This window comes from Ascaphus truei, chromosome 3 (assembly GCF_040206685.1).
Source record: "Ascaphus truei isolate aAscTru1 chromosome 3, aAscTru1.hap1, whole genome shotgun sequence".
NCBI classification, from domain to species: Eukaryota; Metazoa; Chordata; class Amphibia; order Anura; family Ascaphidae; genus Ascaphus; species Ascaphus truei.
Genome location: NC_134485.1, coordinates 222,969,728 through 222,989,815, shown reverse-complemented (window position 1 = coordinate 222,989,815; position 20,088 = coordinate 222,969,728). Strand labels below are relative to the sequence as shown.

The window sequence follows — 20,088 nt, the reverse complement described above, 5'->3', positions numbered from 1 at the left end:
AGCTAGAGACCACTTCACAGGGAAATACTGTAATATTATTGATAGATACTGCAAGGTAAGTCAGGATAACCTTATAACAGTTGGGGATTTCCATGGAATGACCTCAGATGTTTTCAATGTGATGGGCTCATGGGCGTTTCGTTTGCCCAGGCTCCCAACAAAACATAATTTGACCTTTTCGAATTTATGGGGTGGAATGATTTTGTTTACAATTATTGCCTAGTCCATTTGCCAGCCGCCCAATTCCGTTTCTTGGTCAGTCTGAAACTCATATGAGTCACTGAAACAGCTGTCCAGCAGGGATCTGTGACCTTTCAAAGATGTGTATAGTGGATTGGAGCGGAATTATTCCTTGTGAATGGATCGTAATATTTCCTCATGTTTATATTCTGTCATTTTTCATGCAGGTATTGTGGTACTGTATGTATGTACATCTAGTGCGTTTATTATCCATTGTATTTAATTATTAGATATAATGGCGCCAGTAATGGTATGGAGGAGCTGTTACTACATTACGACTCGTTATTGTTTTAAGGGCAGCCTGGGAACAAAAACTGTGCAGTGACTTTGCATGGAAAGGAGGGATGTCTAATTAGTTTTACATAACATTTAGAACGTCATTCATAGGTTTGACCACTGTTTATCATTTGCTAAATGTTTTCAATTGTAAATGATGTCATAGCATCTTCTGTATAATATTATGCTGCTCTATTGGGGATAATAATATTGTATTTTGGGCACAACAAACATTGTTTGTTCAGTATCTGAAAAAACAGAATTTATTACATATACAAGAAGTTGGATTTCTGAAAAGTATTAAGGTGCCTTTATGTTTTGTAACATGATAAACTTATTTAAACAAATAATTGAGCGTTTTATAGTAACTAAAATGTTTACTTTAAAGCATCTGAACATTATTTCAGAAAAATCTCTACATTTCTAAACTATTTTAACTTTTGATCAACAAACGTGTCAAATTTCAAGAGACAGCAGGGTACAGGGAAAAGTAGTGGCTCAGTGAGTGAAGACACTGACTCTGTAAACAATGACAGTTTGAATCAAGGGAACCTGGTTCAAATCCCGGGATCAGATGCTTGTGAATTAGGGCAAGTTACTTTGTCTCCTGCTGCCTCAAGCACCAAAGACATAGATTGTAAACTCACATGGGCAGGACTGTGTTTGTAACATTCCTATGCTGCCTACCCCGTACTATACTGTCATTGTGAAGCACTTTGAGTCCCATCTGGAGAAAAGCGCTATATGAAATAAAGTTGTTGTTGTTGTTGTTGTTGTTATTACTACAGTTTGCCCATCGGCAAAGGGTCTTTTTTTTTCTCCTGGAGAAAATCGATGACTGGACTTTGGAAAGTAGGAATGCCATGGTGTAAAACAGGCAAACTGGGGGGCGCGAGCGGTTGCAGAGACCCTGCGCTCTTCCCCAAGCTATTTAAATGAAATGCCGGGGGATCGCGTGAGGCCTCTGAAACTTCACTTACCGGGATTCAGAGGCTTTGTGTTGATGCGTCGTCAAATGACGCAGCAGCGTCATGTGATGTCACGTCATTTGACGCCCATTGCCATGCGACGCATGGGTCACGTGATGCTGCGGGGTCATGTGGCGTCACGTCACATGATCCCGCTGCATCATTTGACGCCAGCAAAGAGGTAAGGGGGGTGCGAGCATGGAGGGCAGCAGGCGGGGGGGTGGGGGGGGCAGCTCAAATAGTTTGTGCACCCGTGGTGTAAAGTTATATATGCCCCTCATCCCTTCTCCAAGGTATCCAGTCCCAATAAACATTTTAGGGCGTGTGAGTTGTGGCTTTTGGGAATGTTAGACTGGGGTTTGCAGATTACAGGCTTCATGTGGAAAAGAAGCAACAATGCCAGTAATGTGGCATTACTGGTATTATGGTTATTGGGAAGGTGGCAAACATGTCCAGGGTGTAATTCAAACACGCACTATAGTTAGCCCAAATGTGAAGGATTATTAGAAAACATGCCCTTTTCCTTTGTAATCGCATTTTCAATAACCCGAGTTACTACCACTTCAGTCCTCCCACCACATAAACAGCCTTATGTACTCTTCTTGTAACCTAGTAACCTTGTGAAAGTCATTCCATACGCACGCACCTCAGGTATTAACATTAGATTGTTCAATCTAGGAGACAGGAAGTCCTGGTACCTGAGAATTTCCATGTAAAGTGCTGCATGCAATGTGACCCCTGTAAAAATTCCCGAACAAAAGCAAACTAGATGCACATGCTATTCACCACCACAATCAAATACAACTTGAATCTAGCTCAGAGACCAATACATATACCTCTGGGACTTCTGAAAAAGTTTCTCCAAGTCTTTTAAATAAATTCATAGGACTAATGACCATGCAATTTGCCCCAAATACAATAACAATTATACTATGAACAGAGTTAGATCAACATAAATGCCATCAGATGCCAAATTAGAAGTCAACAAAATCGCATGTTTCTTGTTTAAGTAAATAACATACACACATGTATTGATACGTCCATAGCTTACGTATATCCCAAACTTACCTGTAACAGGCTCACTCACTCTGGGGTCCGCTGTGAAAATAAGAAAGAACTGAATTAGTTACTATATCCATCAATAAGAAAATGAAGATGATCTGCATCATGGGAGGATATGGATACACGTGTGTCTATTAACACCCACCACAAAGGAATACACACTGTCACTCCTATAAACCTTTCAATCCAGAGAGGCTGGAGACATAGACATACCACAGATGCACACAACTGCAGTATGCTACGCCGCACCAAAACGATTATATCCAGATGTGTAGTCAGCTGGAGATGCTGCTCGGGAACACAAATCTCTCATGGATTCCCATGGCGGAGTCTAATATTTCTAAATTATAGTCTACATTTTTCAGCTGTTTATAGAAAGAATATACTACAAAATCTGTATAACGATGTACTTAAATAAAAAAATATATATACATATAATTGGATTTGTTTCTGCAGTGTTGAAATAGTCAGGGTATATGTGCCCCCTCATTTAGTTGCATGTGCCCGCTCACACCGCCACACAGAAATCATTTTCATGGTTGCCCAACTCAACTGAGGTTTCTGCACCTAAAAGTTGGACTGGTGCTTGAGCTCAGTGTACTGCTGCAGCCACCAGTATTAGAACACTTGTACCTGGGAGATTCTGGGGCAGTCTCACAGTAAATGCCTCAACTTTGCCTCAACATTTCTGTGAGATTCTTAATGGCCCATCGGATTAACACAGCCAGGGGTCCCTGCAGTCCCATTCAGTTTGAATGGGACTGCACAGACGCCCCGCTGTGTTAATCCGATGGGCCATAAAGAATCTCACAGAATTTCCCAGGTAAGGCTAAGGCCCCGCTCCCAGAGTCAGCGCGCCCGCACTGCAGACAGGCGGGGCGCTGACATACACAGACCGCGATATGCGGTCTGTAGGGAGCGGGAGGTGGGCGGGAGTGGGAGGTTTGAGCGGAGGGACCCGCTACTCTACCCCCCCTCCCTCCACGGCTCAGGTAAGTAAAGCAACACACACACACACACTGTGTCATTCTTTGACAAAGGCCCTAGGGCTGAAACGCGTCAGATGATCCATCAGCTGTTTGTTGAATAAACTTTTGAAGTCACCATCTACGCTGTACTCTGCTATTTTCACGGCTGTGCTCCGCTTCATCTCCCGCTATTGCTGGAGGACCGTGCCTGCACACACTGACAGAGGCAGATACACACACACACACACACACACACACAGACAGAGGCAGGCACTCACGCACTCAGGCACACACATACACACACACAGACAGGCCCACACACACACACACACAGACAGAGGCAGGCACTCACGCACTCAGGCACACACATACACACACACAGACAGGCACGCACGCACTCAGACACACACACAGACAGGCACTCACGCTGCTTTCCCTCCACACTCCTCCCCGCTCCCGAAGCCTCTCCTCCTCCCGAAGCCTCCCCTCCCCATTGGCTCACAGCCACACCACGTGATGCGTCAACGCTAGGGAACACCATTCTCTTGTATCCCATAGCAGCTGACGCGCCACAGCGTGTAGTGAGCTGTGCAGCCAGGGGGGACCGGGACCGGCTCCGCAGGATTCCCCTGCTGGTGGGGAACTCGCGTGTGGCCGCCCGCGCCGCCGAGCGCAGCGGGACAGAGGCCTTGGCTAAGGCCCCGCTCCCAGAGTCAGCGCACCCGCACTGCTGACAGGCGGTGCGCTGAGATACACAGACCGCGATATGCGGTCTGTAAGGAGCGGGAGCCGGAGCTGGAGGTGGGCGGGTGGTGGGCGGTTTGACAGGGAGGGGGGGCGTGGCTTGAGCGGAGGGACCCGCTACTCTCCCCCCCCTCCCTCCACGGACTCGGGCTGGAGCTGGAGCTTCGGTAAGTATTAAACACACACACACGCAGGCACTCATACATACACACACACACACACACACACACACACACACACACACACAGGCAGGCACTCACGCACTCATACACACACGCGCGCACACACAGGCAGGCACTCACGCACTCATACACACACACACACACACAGACAGACAGAGGCAGGCACTCACGCACTCGGGCACACACATACACACACAGACAGGCACGCACGCACACACACAGACACACACACACAGAGAAAGGCACTCACCTGCTTTCACTCCACACTCCTCCCCGCTCCCCGAAGCCTCTCCTCCTCCCGCAGCCTCCCCTCCCCATTGGCTCACAGCCACACACGTCACGCGTCAAAGCTAGAAAACATCATTCTGTGGTGTCTCCAGCGGCTGACGCGCGACAGCGTGTAGTCAGCTGTGCCGCCAGTGGGGACCGGGACCGGCTCGCGAGGATTCCCCTGCTGGTGGGGAACTCGCTACATTGCCGCCCGCGCCAACGAGCGCAGCGGGACCGAGGCCTAAGTGTTCTAATACTGGTGGCTGCATCTGTAGGTACAACAGACCTAGCCATATTATGAAATCGACAACACTTCTATAGCTTTAACCATGCTTTATTTGAGTTTTTCAGGATGTTAGATACTGTAACTCTACAACCTGACTTAATTACAATAAACCTTCTGGCAGAATGCCTATAAGGAAATCAAACTAAGGGGATAATTGAAGCCGTCAGCAGAAAGTTTACATCTTGTTGCTGGATCAGTCTGTAATATGCAAGGAGTCTATCGAAGTATACTCTAGTGGTCAAGCGTTTTTATTTTAACAGAAAACAAGGAAGCTCAGCCTGAGAATAAAGCAAAGTAAAATATTCATGGGCTGCGACTGTGGAAAAACTGACTTAGTCAATCACTTATCTCAAAGTAGCCATGTAGGGGCATGTATGCTTTATCTACCTTCAAAGCTACATGGCTTTTCAGTTTTGCTGGCCACCCTAACTAAGTCAAAATACATGACAGAATATTATGCAAAATCACAAACTGCTTTAACAAACTGAGGATATTTAAGGGTGATCCTTTGCATATTGATGTACTGAGCAGCCGTATCTCCTGATCGTTTTGAAAACACTGGCCTCTGCAGTGCCACCAACTAGAAATGCACAAAAAAAAAAGTGTATAAAACAAAACAAAAACTAGCAAAATTACCTGATTCTGTGCTAAATTCCACAGTGGTACTGACAGGGCCCTCACCGAGAGGATTTTTTGGTTTCACTTTGAATTCATAACTGAAAAACAAAGATACACAGCCATGTCAAAGGGTTGTATCATTCTACAAAAGCACAAGCATGCATTCCCTGTCTGCGACTACATTCCAGTACAATGAAGACTTGCCCTCTGCACTGTGCGTGCTCAATTTGCTTAACCTGCTCCCCGCAGAGAAGAGTTTTCGCAAATCTGTGCTGTTTTCAATTACTATAAGTTTTTTTTTTAAGTTGTATTATAGTCAATACAAAGAATAACATTGTGAGCACCATTTCTCTCATTTCAATAAGGCAAGTAGGGATGTAAGTAGGGATGTAAGTAGCATTTTAGGGATTATGGGGATGTTCTGTACCACTTTCAGGACATTTGAGCTGCTATGGAAATATCCGCTCACTTACATCACATAGAGGTTTGTTACCTAAGCGTGTGTTTGCGGTTACTGCTCTTGTGTAATACATATGTTGTATTGCTTCACAAGAGAACACCACTGCTTGTGGCGTTCTTAAGCTGTGTTAAACAATAAAAACAAAATAGTAAAGATGTGTTACTTTGGCGTGTTGTCGCTGTCAGCTGGTTAGCAGAGGATTTCAAATAGGGGTTTCTGCTGAATCTGTAAAGCAAAATGTTGGCCTCTCCAGCAGGGGCTCACTCCTTTACCATTGATAAATGTAGTCCTCCTGTTTCTTGTTTTGTCTTCTTTATTGGTTGGTACACAGAGTTTATCGGTTGAAATACATGATTTAGGTACCAGGGTTGCCACCACTCTGGGTTTGACCCCAGAGACTACGGGTTTCGGGCTACAGGTTTAGCTGAGTAATCTCTGGGCGGCGGCGGCATCTCCCAGCGGCATCTCCTGGCGTTCCCCCCTGTAAATCCCATCAACATGGTTGTGCAACGTCAAATGGTGCTGTGTTGTCATGATAACGGGACGCTATGTGACGTCACGGCATCACGTGACACCCAGTTGCCATGACAATGGGATGCTATGTGACATCACGGCGTCACGCAGCATCGCATTCCCATGACAATGGAGTGTCATGTGACGCCACTGAGCCATAAGGCATCCCATTATCATGGTAACTAGGTGCCGGGTGACGCAATAACATCACGTTGTCATGGCAATGTACGCCATTTGAAGACGCGGAGAAATGCTAACTGCACCTTGCAAGGTGAGAGGTTGCCGGGGGGAGAGAGGATGTCGGTGGGAGAGAGGATGCCGGGGGGAGAGAGGATGCCGGGGGGAGAGAGGATGGCGGGGGGGAGAGAGGATGGCGGGGGGAGAGAGGATGGTGGGGGGAGAGAGGATGGCGGGGGGAGAGAGGATGGCGGGGGGAGAGAGGATGGCGGGGGGAGAGAGGATGCCGGGGGGAGAGAGGATGCCGGGGGGAGAGAGGATGCCGGGGGGGAGAGAGGATGCCGTGGGGAGAGAGGATGCCGGTGGGAGAGAGGATGCCGGGGGAGAGAGGATGCCGGGGGGAGAGAGGATGCCGGGGGAGAGAGAGGATGGCGGTGGGAGAGAGGATGCCGGGGGAGAGAGGATGGCGGGGGGAGAGAGGATGGCGGGGGGAGAGAGGATGGCGGGGGAGAGAGGATGGCGGTGGGAGAGAGGATGGCGGTGGGAGAGAGGATGGCGGTGGGAGAGAGAGGATGCCGGGGGAGAGAGAGGATGGTGGGGGGAGAGAGGATGGCGGGGGGAGAGAGGATGGCGGGGGGAGAGAGGATGGCGGTGGGAGAGAGGATGGCAGGGGGAGAGAGGATGGCGGGGGGAGAGAGGATGGCGGGGGGAGAGAGGATGGCGGTGGGAGAGAGGATGGCAGGGGGAGAGAGGATGGCGGGGGGAGAGAGGATGCCGGGTGGGAGAGAGGATGCCGGGGGGGAGAGAGGATGCCGGTGGGAGAGAGGATGTCGGGGGGAGAGAGGATGCCGGGGGGAGAGAGGATGCCGGTGGGAGAGAGGATGCCGGTGGGAGAGAGGATGCCGGGGGGAGAGAGGATGCCGGAGGGAGAGAGGATGCCGGAGGGAGAGAGGATGCCGGAGGGAGAGAGGATGCTGGGGGGAGAGAGGATGCCGGTGGGAGAGAGGATGCCGGTGGGAGAGAGGATGCCGGTGGGAGAGAGGATGCCGGGGGGGAGAGAGGATGCCGGTGGGAGAGAGGATGCCGGTGGGAGAGAGGATGCCGGTGGGAGAGAGGATGCCGGGGGGGAGAGAGGATGCCGGGGGGGAGAGAGGATGCCGGGGGGGAGAGAGGATGCCGGGGGGAGAGAGGATGCCGGGGGGAAAGAGGATGCCGGGGGGAGAGAGGATGCCGGGGGGAGAGAGGATGCCGGGGGGAGAGAGGATGCCGGTGGCAGAGAGGATGCCGGTGGGAGAGAGGATGCCGGGGGGGAGAGAGGATGCCGGGGGGGAGAGAGGATGCCGGGGGGGAGAGAGGATGCCGGTGGGAGAGAGGATGCCGGGGGGAGAGAGGATGGCGGGGGGAGAGAGGATGCCGGGGGGAGAGAGGATGCCGGGGGGGAGAGAGGATGCCGGGGGAGAGAGGATGCCGGGGGGAGAGAGGATGCCGGGGGGAGAGAGGATGGCGGGGGGAGAGAGGATGGCGGGGGGAGAGAGGATGGCGGGGGGAGAGAGGATGGCGGGGGGAGAGAGGATGGCGGGGGGAGAGAGGATGGCGGGGGGAGAGAGGATGGCGGGGGGAGAGAGGATGCCGGGGGGAGAGAGGATGCCGGGGGGAGAGAGGATGCCGGGGGGAGAGAGGATGCCGGGGGGGAGAGAGGATGCCGTGGGGAGAGAGGATGCCGGTGGGAGAGAGGATGCCGGGGGAGAGAGGATGCCGGGGGGAGAGAGGATGCCGGGGGAGAGAGAGGATGGCGGTGGGAGAGAGGATGCCGGGGGGAGAGAGGATGCCGGGGGGAGAGAGGATGGCGGTGGGATAGAGGATGCCGGGGGAGAGAGGATGGCGGGGGGAGAGAGGATGGCGGGGGGAGAGAGGATGGCGGGGGGAGAGAGGATGGCGGGGGAGAGAGGATGGCGGTGGGAGAGAGGATGGCGGTGGGAGAGAGAGGATGCCGGGGGAGAGAGAGGATGGCGGGGGGAGAGAGGATGGCGGGGGGAGAGAGGATGGCGGGGGGAGAGAGGATGGCGGTGGGAGAGAGGATGGCAGGGGGAGAGAGGATGGCGGGGGGAGAGAGGATGGCGGGGGGAGAGAGGATGGCGGTGGGAGAGAGGATGGCAGGGGGAGAGAGGATGGCGGGGGGGAGAGAGGATGCCGGTGGGAGAGAGGATGTCGGGGGCAGAGAGGATGCCGGGGGGAGAGAGGATGCCGGTGGGAGAGAGGATGCCGGTGGGAGAGAGGATGCCGGTGGGAGAGAGGATGCCGGGGGGAGAGAGGATGCCGGAGGGAGAGAGGATGCCGGAGGGAGAGAGGATGCTGGGGGGAGAGAGGATGCCGGTGGGAGAGAGGATGCCGGTGGGAGAGAGGATGGCGGGGGGAGAGAGGATGGCGGTGGGAGAGAGGATGCCGGTGGGAGAGAGGATGCCGGGGGGGAGAGAGGATGCCGGGGGGGAGAGAGGATGCCGGGGGGAGAGAGGATGCCGGTGGGAGAGAGGATGCCGGGGGGAGAGAGGATGCCGGGGGGAGAGAGGATGCCGGGGGGAGAGAGGATGCCGGTGGGAGAGAGGATGCCGGTGGGAGAGAGGATGCCGGGGGGGAGAGAGGATGCCGGGGGGGAGAGAGGATGCCGGGGGGGAGAGAGGATGCCGGGGGGGAGAGAGGATGCCGGTGGGAGAGAGGATGCCGGGGGGAGAGAGGATGCCGGGGGGGAGAGAGGATGCCGGGGGAGAGAGGATGCCGGGGGGAGAGAGGATGCCGGGGGGAGAGAGGATGGCGGGGGGAGAGAGGATGGCGGGGGGAGAGAGGATGCCGGGGGGAGAGAGGATGGCGGGGGGAGAGAGGATGGCGGGGGGAGAGAGGATGGCGGGGGGAGAGAGGATGGCGGTGGGAGAGAGGATGCCGGGTGGGAGAGAGGATGGCGGGGGGAGAGAGGATGGCGGGGGGAGAGAGGATGCCGGGGGGGAGAGAGGATGCCGGGGGGAGAGAGGATGCCGGGGGGAGAGAGGATGCCAGGGGGAGAGAGGATGCCGGGGGGAGAGAGGATGCCGGGGTGGAGAGAGGATGCCGGGGGGAGACAGGATGGCGGGGGGAGAGAGGATGGCGAGGGGAGAGAGGATGGCGGGGGGAGAGAGGATGGCGGGGGGAGAGAGGATGGCGGGGGGAGAGAGGATGGCGGGGGGAGAGAGGATGGCGGGGGGAGAGAGGATGGCGGTGGGAGAGAGGATGGCGGTGGGAGAGAGGATGGCGGTGGGAGAGAGGATGCCGGTGGGAGAGAGGATGCCGGGGGGGAGAGAGGATGCCGGTGGGAGAGAGGATGCCGGGGGAGAGAGGATGCCGGTGGGAGAGAGGATGCCGGTGGGAGAGAGGATGCCGGGGGGGAGAGAGGATGCCGGGGGGGAGAGAGGATGCCGGGGGGGAGAGAGGATGCCGGGGGGGAGAGAGGATGCCGGGGGGGAGAGAGGATGCCGGGGGGGGAGAGAGGATGCCGGGGGGGAGAGAGGATGCCGGTGGGAGAGAGGATGCCGGTGGGAGAGAGGATGCCGGGGGAGAGAGGATGGCGAGGGGAGAGAGGATGGCGGGGGGAGAGAGGATGGCGGGGGGAGAGAGGATGGCGAGGGGAGAGAGGATGGCGGGGGAGAGAGGATGGTGGGGGAGAGAGGATGGCGAGGGGAGAGAGGATGGTGGGCGGAGAGAGGATGGCGGTGGGAGAGAGGATGGCGGTGGGAGAGAGAGGATGCCGGGGGAGAGAGAGGATGGCGGGGGGAGAGAGGATGGCGGGGGGAGAGAGGATGGCGGGGGGAGAGAGGATGGCGGTGGGAGAGAGGATGGCAGGGGGAGAGAGGATGGCGGGGGGAGAGAGGATGGCGTGGGGAGAGAGGATGGCGGTGGGAGAGAGGATGGCAGGGGGAGAGAGGATGGCGGGGGGGAGAGAGGATGCCGGTGGGAGAGAGGATGTCGGGGGGAGAGAGGATGCCGGGGGGAGAGAGGATGCCGGTGGGAGAGAGGATGCCGGTGGGAGAGAGGATGCCGGTGGGAGAGAGGATGCCGGGGGGAGAGAGGATGCCGGAGGGAGAGAGGATGCCGGAGGGAGAGAGGATGCTGGGGGGAGAGAGGATGCCGGTGGGAGAGAGGATGCCGGGGGGGAGAGAGGATGCCGGTGGGAGAGAGGATGCCGGTGGGAGAGAGGATGCCGGTGGGAGAGAGGATGCCGGTGGGAGAGAGGATGCCGGGGGGGAGAGAGGATGCCGGGGGGGAGAGAGGATGCCGGGGGGAGAGAGGATGCCGGGGGGGAGAGAGGATGCCGGGGGGAGAGAGGATGCCGGGGGGAGAGAGGATGCCGGTGGGAGAGAGGATGCCGGTGGGAGAGAGGATGCCGGGGGGGAGAGAGGATGCCGGGGGGGAGAGAGGATGCCGGGGGGGAGAGAGGATGCCGGTGGGAGAGAGGATGGCGGGGGGAGAGAGGATGCCGGGGGGAGAGAGGATGCCGGGGGGGAGAGAGGATGCCGGGGGAGAGAGGATGCCGGGGGGAGAGAGGATGCCGGGGGGAGAGAGGATGGCGGGGGGAGAGAGGATGGCGGGGGGAGAGAGGATGCCGGGGGGAGAGAGGATGGCGGGGGGAGAGAGGATGGCGGGGGGAGAGAGGATGGCGGGGGGAGAGAGGATGGCGGGGGGAGAGAGGATGGCGGTGGGAGAGAGGATGCCGGGTGGGAGAGAGGATGGTGGGGGGAGAGAGGATGGCGGGGGGAGAGAGGATGCCGGGGGGGAGAGAGGATGGCGGGGGGAGAGAGGATGCCGGGGGGAGAGAGGATGCCAGGGGGAGAGAGGATGCCGGGGGGAGAGAGGATGCCGGGGTGGAGAGAGGATGCCGGGGGGAGAGAGGATGGCGGGGGGAGAGAGGATGGCGAGGGGAGAGAGGATGGCGGGGGGAGAGAGGATGGCGGGGGGAGAGAGGATGGCGGGGGGAGAGAGGATGGCGGGGGGAGAGAGGATTGGCGGGGGGAGAGAGGATGGCGGTGGGAGAGAGGATGGCGGTGGGAGAGAGGATGCCGGTGGGAGAGAGGATGCCGGGGGGGAGAGAGGATGCCGGTGGGAGAGAGGATGGCGGTGGGATAGAGGATGCCGGGGGAGAGAGGAGGGCGGGGGGAGAGAGGATGGCGGGGGGAGAGAGGATGGCGGAGGGAGAGAGGATGGCGGGGGGAGAGAGGATGACGGTGGGAGAGAGGATGGCGGGGGGAGAGAGGATGGCGGGGGGAGAGAGGATGGCGGGGGGAGAGAGGATGCCGGGGGGAGAGAGGATGATGGGGGGAGAGAGGATGGCGGTGGGAGAGAGGATGGCGGGGGGAGAGAGGATGGCGTGGGAGAGAGGATGGTGGGGGGAGAGAGGATGGCGGGGGGAGAGAGGATGGCGGTGGGATAGAGGATGCCGGGGGAGAGAGGAGGGCGGGGGGAGAGAGGATGGCGGGGGGAGAGAGGATGGCGGGGGGAGAGAGGATGGCGGTGGGAGAGAGGATGCCGGGGGAGAGAGGATGGCGGTGGGAGAGAGGATGGCGAGGGGAGAGAGGATGGTGGGGGGATAGAGGATGGCGGGGGGAGAGAGGATGATGGGGGAGAGAGGATGGCGGTGGGAGAGAGGATGGCGGGGGGAGAGAGGATGGCGGGGGGAGAGAGGATGGCGGGGGGAGAGAGGATGATGGGGGGAGAGAGGATGGCGGTGGGAGAGAGGATGGCGGGGGGAGAGAGGATGCCGGGGGGAGAGAGGATGCCGGTGGGAGAGAGGAAGCCGGGGGGAGAGAGGATGCCGGTGGGAGAGAGGATGCCGGTGGGAGAGAGGATGCCGGGGGGGAGAGAGGATGCCGGGGGGAGAGAGGATGCCGGGGGGAGAGAGGATGCCGGGGGGAGAGAGGATGTCGGGGGGAGAGAGGATGCCGGGGGGAGAGAGGATGGCGGGGGGAGAGAGGATGGCGGGGGGAGAGAGGATGATGGGGGGAGAGAGGATGGCGGTGGGAGAGAGGATGGCGGGGGAGAGAGGATGGCGGGGGGAGAGAGGATGCCTGGGGGAGAGAGGATGCTGGGGGGAGAGAGGATGCCGGGGGGAGAGAGGATGTCGGGGGGAGAGAGGATGCCGGGGGGAGAGAGGATGGCGGGGGGAGAAAGGATGGCGGGGGGAGAGAGGATGATGGGGGGAGAGAGGATGGTGGTGGGAGAGAGGATGGCGGGGGAGAGAGGATGGCGGGGGTAGAGAGGATGCTGCCAGTAAAATGAATAAGTAAATAAATAAATATAAAAAATGTATTGTAAAACGTATCCGGGTTGGCCTTGAATAGAAGGTGGCAACCCTGTTAGGTACTAGTTGTAGACACTGGATACCAAAGAAAGAATAAGTCCCTCTTATACACGTTATCCCTAAGGAATGCAGAAGATAAAGAATATATGGGAAATAGATCACAGAAAATAAAGCCAGGACAGAGACATGCGCGTGAGAATGACGTGAGGATAATGCTTTTCAAGTATATATACTAGTGATCTGGCAATACTATAAATTCTATCTAGTGCTCATCACACAGGGGCATGGTACTATTAACTCTTTAATTGTGCACTGTGCATAAATAAAACAAAATTTACTTTGAGAAACATCGTTGTGTCAGACTCGCTTTCCTTCAGAAAGCTAAGTGCGTCCGGCTCTGCTGCTTTAGTGGAGGTGAATAAGAGGAAATACATAACATCTCAAGTATATCTTGATTTTTAAATGAATAATTTGCATGGTTTGTCAATGAAACGAAGTTATTAATCAATGTGTTGCACGTGAGAAAGATCATAGTAACCAAACGGTTTGTTTTATTCCTATCTGAATGAATTGGGCCATCACAAAAAGACAACAGGAGAAGCAAAGAAAGGGCTGGTCCACAGAGGAAAAAAATCCATTAACAAAATAAGGTAGGTGTGAACATATTCAGATGCCAGATGTAAGAAAAAAGAGCGCTTGTAATTTAGGGACAATCCTTCATTGTTGAAGTATGTATTATCAGCGAGCTCACAGGCCAGCATTTCATTTACATCTGTTGCATACCTAACACCAAAGTCATCAACATGATTCATATGTCAGTGATATATTCATACTGTAACATTCAACAAAGCTTACTCTTATTAAAAGTGAAAATTCGTCAAATGGTAAAACGGTGTCCCTGCGGATCCAATAGTTTTTTCTGACTTACAACTGGCCAGCAAAGTTTAGGCAGGGACACAATGGACCGCTTGTTTGTCGGTATGATATATCTTTTGCCATTCTTTAAAGAAACCTGTATTACTATGCCTGAATATAAAAGCATAAGAGTATATCAATGTAAATGTTAAACTTCTCCAGCATTTTAAAGTTAAAATAAGAGGATGAAGCTCTTGGAATCCTATGATCAAATTCTGTAAGCTGTAAAAAGAATCTAGGTAGGGTACCCCCGCATCATCTCAAAGAATTAGTAGGAGGAGGTGCTAATGGGTAGAAGAGATATAGAGAACCAAACAAGAAACAGAGACCCAAAATGCAGCACTCAACCTCCTTTCTGAATGATTAATGGTAATTTTAAAATAAGCTTTATTATAACTCACGTTTAAAATATAGGGCAATAGAATAACATATACAGACGCACATAGGATCCCACTTGGGGTTACACAGTGGTGACTCCGGATCTGAATGTAAGGGATGGGCTATAGTAGGCTATATGGTAACTATCCCTGAGGGACTGGGGGTTTATGAAAGTGGATGGGGTGGGGGCTAGTAGTGATAAGAGAAAAACACACAATATGTGATATCAGGGGCTGGTAGGTATAATGAGAGTAAGTGATAACACTCTGAACTCGCCCTCTTGCTGAGGATCCTAGTTAGATGCCTCGAGGTACAATTACAGTAGTTGCATAGCAATGTTCACATATATAATGAATGACCTAGCGGTCAGGTTCACCTCTGCACCGTATGACACGGTGTGCGCTACACTGTATATGTGAGGATGGACAGAGGATATTTAACGTAGCAATTAGAAAGTAAAGAACTTCTAACGTGGTGCTGGGGATAGGGCACCAATTGCTGTGATAGGATACTGATAGTAATATATTGAAGTGACTGGTAATCAGCTACTATATAAGTTAAATACTAGTGACACTGTGTTGAGGCAGTCCGAACACTAGTGGTAGTGATACAGATACAGGTGGGCTACCTGAGTAGTGAGCACAGGGTGAAATTATAAACGCACTTAGGCTGCGGTCCCAGTCATGTCTGTGACACGCGCGCACGGCGGGGGGGGGGGGGCGTCACGCGAACAGCGCTAACCGCGATCTGCGGTCTCCAGGAGAGAGGGAAGCTTGCGTCGGGAGGGGGCGTGGTCGGGGATTTGCGGGGGCGTCGCCATCATGTCACGTGGCTGGTTCGCCCCCATTGGGTGAGCCGCCGGTGGGGGCGTGGCCACGCCTCCGTCGCAAGGTTTGAACTCAATTTCATTGAGTTGAAAAAACCTTGCAGTATGGTGCGGCTGCACCTTCTGCGTGAAGGTGCGTACTGGGCCCAGCCCCATTGAAGGGCGGTGCTTACACGCACAGCGCACGCCGAGCCGTGCGCTGTGGCAGTTACTGGGACCGCAGCCTTATGTGTAAGCAGTGATCTTACAATCAGATCAGTGCAAACAGCTGCTGCTTAGGAATACCAGGTGGGATCATATGTGCACCTGTACATGTTATTTTATTGCCATATATTTTAAACTTGAGTTACAATAAAGATTATTTTAACATTACCATTAATCATTCAGGAAGGAGGTTGAGTGCTGCATTTGGGTCTCTGTTTCCTGTTTGGTACATTAGCTATAAAAGCATGGCAGAAAAGACCATTTAAAAGGAATCATATATCCCGCTAAGAGCAAAAAGAAGTGTCACTCACAGGTTTTTATATCGGGGCGGGAAGAAGGTCAGCTGACTAGCGGATTAGTAACTTTCTAAGTAACCTCAACTTCAACGTAGATCCCAGACTGAATGAATTGCTAAGCATTTTGAAAGAGAAAGGGAGCTGACAAAGCTAGGCTGAATGAGCGTTATAGAGTCTGCAACAAGGCAAAACTGGGTGCAATCCTGCAACAAATTGCACCTGATGTACCAAATAAATGACCTGACTTCCATTTTTATTATCTAGTGTAGTATTTTGCTCTACAATTGACCCAAGGAAACCTACGTACACAACTCTCTATGTCTGTTTTTTTTTGTTTTTTTTTAATCTGCCTTACTCATCTCCCCACTTCAAATAAGCTTGCATGTTAATTTCTGGAAACCGAAATGAGGGAAAAGACATGGACTTGGTAAATGATTGTGTTATTTTAAGGCAGCTCCTCCTGGAAATGTATCAACATCCCTCTGTAATACATTTTTGGTTGCTATGGTTTCTTACTACAAAAGATAACAATGCTGGGTGCTGTCAGTTCTCGCTTGGCCTGGGAGGGGATATTAACTGAGTGGAATGTTGGCCGGGTGCTTTTTATACATTTTCTACAGCTGAAATGAAAACTGCTCTGTTTTGGGTGGGCAGGCCATATACTGTATTTATTGTTGGCAGGGGATTTGTGCTATCTTGGGCAAAGTTGCAAGTGGCACTGCTGTTCTACTTAGTACAATCGAAAACCACTCTACGTACTTATTTACACACTGACAAGGATTTGAGTAATAATTTAAAACGGGTGCATTTTCACATAGGGAATAAAGTCGGCCCCTGCAGTTAGGAGGGGGACTAATGTCGGGTGAGTGCCTTCCCCTCTCGCTGGTCCATGATTGTCCCGCTTCCATCCGCTCCCTTCCCTGGCGGCACAAGAGTTATGTCTGGGGGCGTGGCATCCAAACAGGGGGAAGCATGGCAATACCGGCTGAGGTTGGCTCAGTCAGGCCTGTAGCCCACCAATCCAGGGAACCACTGCATTGAGAGGAAGAAAGCAGGGTGCCTATTTCCAGAATAGGTTCAAGATCCTCGCTGGATGTACTGGCGGCAACGGGCAGGGCACTGTCTGGTGGGCTTGACGCATTACAGCAGAACGCAGATGACCGCAAGGAGAAACCTTTGGGAGTTTGGGAGGCGGCAGGTACGTTACAAGCAAATGAGCTTGGTGTTTCTTTTCGCGCAGCTGAGTAGGCTGTTCAGCCTGCAAGAAGAGGCAAACGCTGCATCTGCTAGGCCAGCCCATGCGAATGTACAGGCCGCATGGGCAGCACGTTTGAGGGTAGAGAATATTGCACCTACTCAGTTACACACACACTAATGGTGGATAGCGCGCCTAGGGAAGACACAGTAATAACCCTGAGCACAAGCTATCTTGTAGCGTATCTCACAGCTTATAACCGTTAGGCATGCATTTGCCCTTGGCTGTGAAAGAAAAAATGTGGAAAGGGGAGTTTGTACCTACGTTAACACTACTCTCTGATAATGTCAAGCAATTTGACAAGGGGGTCAGGCGTTTCACTGACCCCTCCAGGTAGTCAACGCAGAAAACATTTGGCAACTGGTTAGCATATGACGAGGCTTACAGACACAAGATGGCGGTTCAACCACATATGGACTGGGGACCCAGAAATATGGAGATATGGCCCTCGCTAATGACCCCCCAGCGCCCATCCACACTCTTTTCCTGACAGGCTGGCAGCTATATTTCTTAATTAATCTTAAGTAATTGAAAATTAATTAAATAGCCATTAATAGACTACCTCCTAATACACTGCAAATGTTACCAAGGTCCCTCAACACAAGGCAAGTCAATGATAGACACTTAGGGGCCTATTCTAGTAGCTTCGATAAAATAATCTCTGCCATCTCGAATGGTTAGGCATTTCCCCATCAAACTTTTTGTCATTTGTGTTATCACAGCATTCAGGAAAAAATCTGAAACCCTCTCAAACTGTGAAGCAGGAAAATGCCCAAACAGTATGGCATAGCAGCAAAGTGATTTCAGTTTTATCTAAGTTCTTCCCCTGTACTATCTGGCCACAGTCTGAGAGAGAGCCGCCTTCCCCTGCACAGCTCTCACAGATGATCGCACTGTTTTTATTTACATTTTAATACTAGTGTGCGGGAGCAGGGGGTCTCCGGAGTAGAATCGTGTTGATTTCAGGTCCGGGGACCCCCTGCTTCTCGAGATACAGGCCCCGGTACGGGGTGCCGGTATCTCCTATGCATTTAAATGTCCCGGTCATGGGACACGGGACATATAAACATTGCATGGGATGTACCACAGACCCACCCACCCTTGGGGCAACTACCCCCTTCACCCAACCCCTCTACTCCCAAGAAACATTAAAAAACACAACAACCCTACTACCCACCTCCTCTACCCTCCCCCCCCCCACCAACACATACAGTACAGCAATGGGAAAAATGACTATTGTCCAGATATGGACATTAGCTCATTTGCCCATTCAAAATAAAACATTGTCCAGCCAGCATAATGTAAATAAAACTTCTTTTTACCTCTGCCAGGCTGAAGGCCGCCCTCATCACTGTCCTTCGGGTCCATGTCCTCCGTGGGCAGCAACAGTACAAAAAAAATACAAACTAAATGGCCCTAAACCCCTTAATCACCTTAGCGGTTAGTAGCAAGACAACAATAAAAGAAATCAAACAAAAATTGTAATGTTGTTAAGGCTTTTCATTTCTTTAATTGTTGTGTTGTTTAGGTGTTTGATTTATTTTATTGGTCTGCTGTTTAGGTGTTTTATTTCTTTTATTGTTCTGGTGTTTAGGTGCTTGGGTATTTTTTTATTGTTGTTTTTTTTGGTGCTGTTGTTTTTGAAGTGAAACTTCTTTGCTGGCACCTGTAACAATTGAAATTTCCATTGGCACAAATCTCCTTCATGGAGACGGAAGTGACGGTGGAAGTGACATCATTGTGTTTTGTAGCCTGCTGGGAGTTGTAGATTGGGGGCTGGATGCATGCTCCTCCGCGCATGCGCAGGAGTGGCCGTCGGCGAGTGCATGCGCAAGAGAGGTAGACACTGCGCATGCGTAGGACTGTCCGTCCGTCAACATGTGCAGTAGCAGCTATCACGTTGAAGAGGCCGTAAACTGCACGCATATGTATAAGTGACCGTGACTGCAGATATGCGCATAAGGGCCATCATCATGTGCATGTGCAGGACTCCTCCTGCATGTCACCGTGCGCATGCGCAGCATTGGCCATTGCCCGCAGAAGTCTTCAGGCCATTTAGTTCATGCACACAGACTCAAAAACTGGCATGGCTATGTGCGTGCCCCAAACGCATGCGCAGAGATGCCCTCCGCATCCAGAGCATGCGCAGAGGAACCCACCACAGCAAGCAGGCACACAACCAGCCAGCGAGCTACACAACCAGCCAGCCACACAACCAGCCACACAACCACACACACAACCACACAACCACACACACAGCACCACACATACACACACAAAGCCACAGATGCACACACTGCCAAACACACACATACAGCCACACATACACACACGAGTAATCTTCAAATTAAGGAAACACACAGCTGATTATATGCTCTTTCCATTTTTTGTACAGTAGAGCCCCACTCATGCGGTGGGTTCGGTTGCAGGCCCCCGCCGAAAAGCAGAAATCGCCGAAAAGCAGAACTTAGCATTTGTGCACTTTGAACAAAAAAAGCTATGTCAACCAGCAACTTCCCGTCTCTCCTCCCTCCTACGCCGTCCCACAATGCAGCATTCTGCACATGCGCAGATTTGGCGCCCCCCTTCAGCGCTTGCATGGAAATATGACTACAGTCAAAACAGTACCGCCATATTGGCGGATCGCAGAGCAGCGGGGCCCTACTGTACATGCATCAGTGGAAATATGTATTAAGCAGATTTGTTATCATTAAGAGGATGCACAATGTACACTTTATCAAGAATAAAGAATATGGCATGACTTCTGAACCTTGCTGACCATTTCACAGTCCTACATATAAACAACATTAAAAACACGGGCTGTGTGCCGAGCACACACGTTCATACTTCAACTTCTTTGTGTTTTGCCAATTGAATAGTATTTTAATTTTGATGTTTTTGCTTGAATGAAAGATTTTTCACAGTATAATTACAATTTCTGTGAGAAAACACAATGAAGTTTCACTTAAAATGCGCATATTCAACACACACACACCATTCTTTTTTTTAGGTTGCCCATTGACTGCTATAGGGCTAATCATTTCCATATTATATGGGCATGATGTACCACTGAGCCATTCAATGGGTAGAGGGTGGGGGTAGTTGTCCCGGGGTTGGTGGTTAAGCCGCTC

The 20,088-nt window shown here is 52.8% G+C and overlaps 1 protein-coding gene across 45 annotated transcripts in view; it reads right to left on the bottom strand.

The window, feature by feature from the left end:
- The window catches only part of ABI3BP (ABI family member 3 binding protein), a 425,352-nt gene that overhangs the window by 15,311 nt on the left and 389,953 nt on the right, over positions 1-20,088 (bottom strand). For all 45 annotated transcript variants that reach the window (XM_075590134.1, XM_075590143.1, XM_075590151.1 and 42 more), the window contains 2 exons: positions 5,633-5,712; positions 2,553-2,582 (listed from right to left, as the gene is read on the bottom strand). In XM_075590134.1, coding sequence (XP_075446249.1) covers positions 2,553-2,582; positions 5,633-5,712 — 110 coding nt within the window. The remainder of the gene's footprint in view (positions 1-2,552; positions 2,583-5,632; positions 5,713-20,088) is intronic.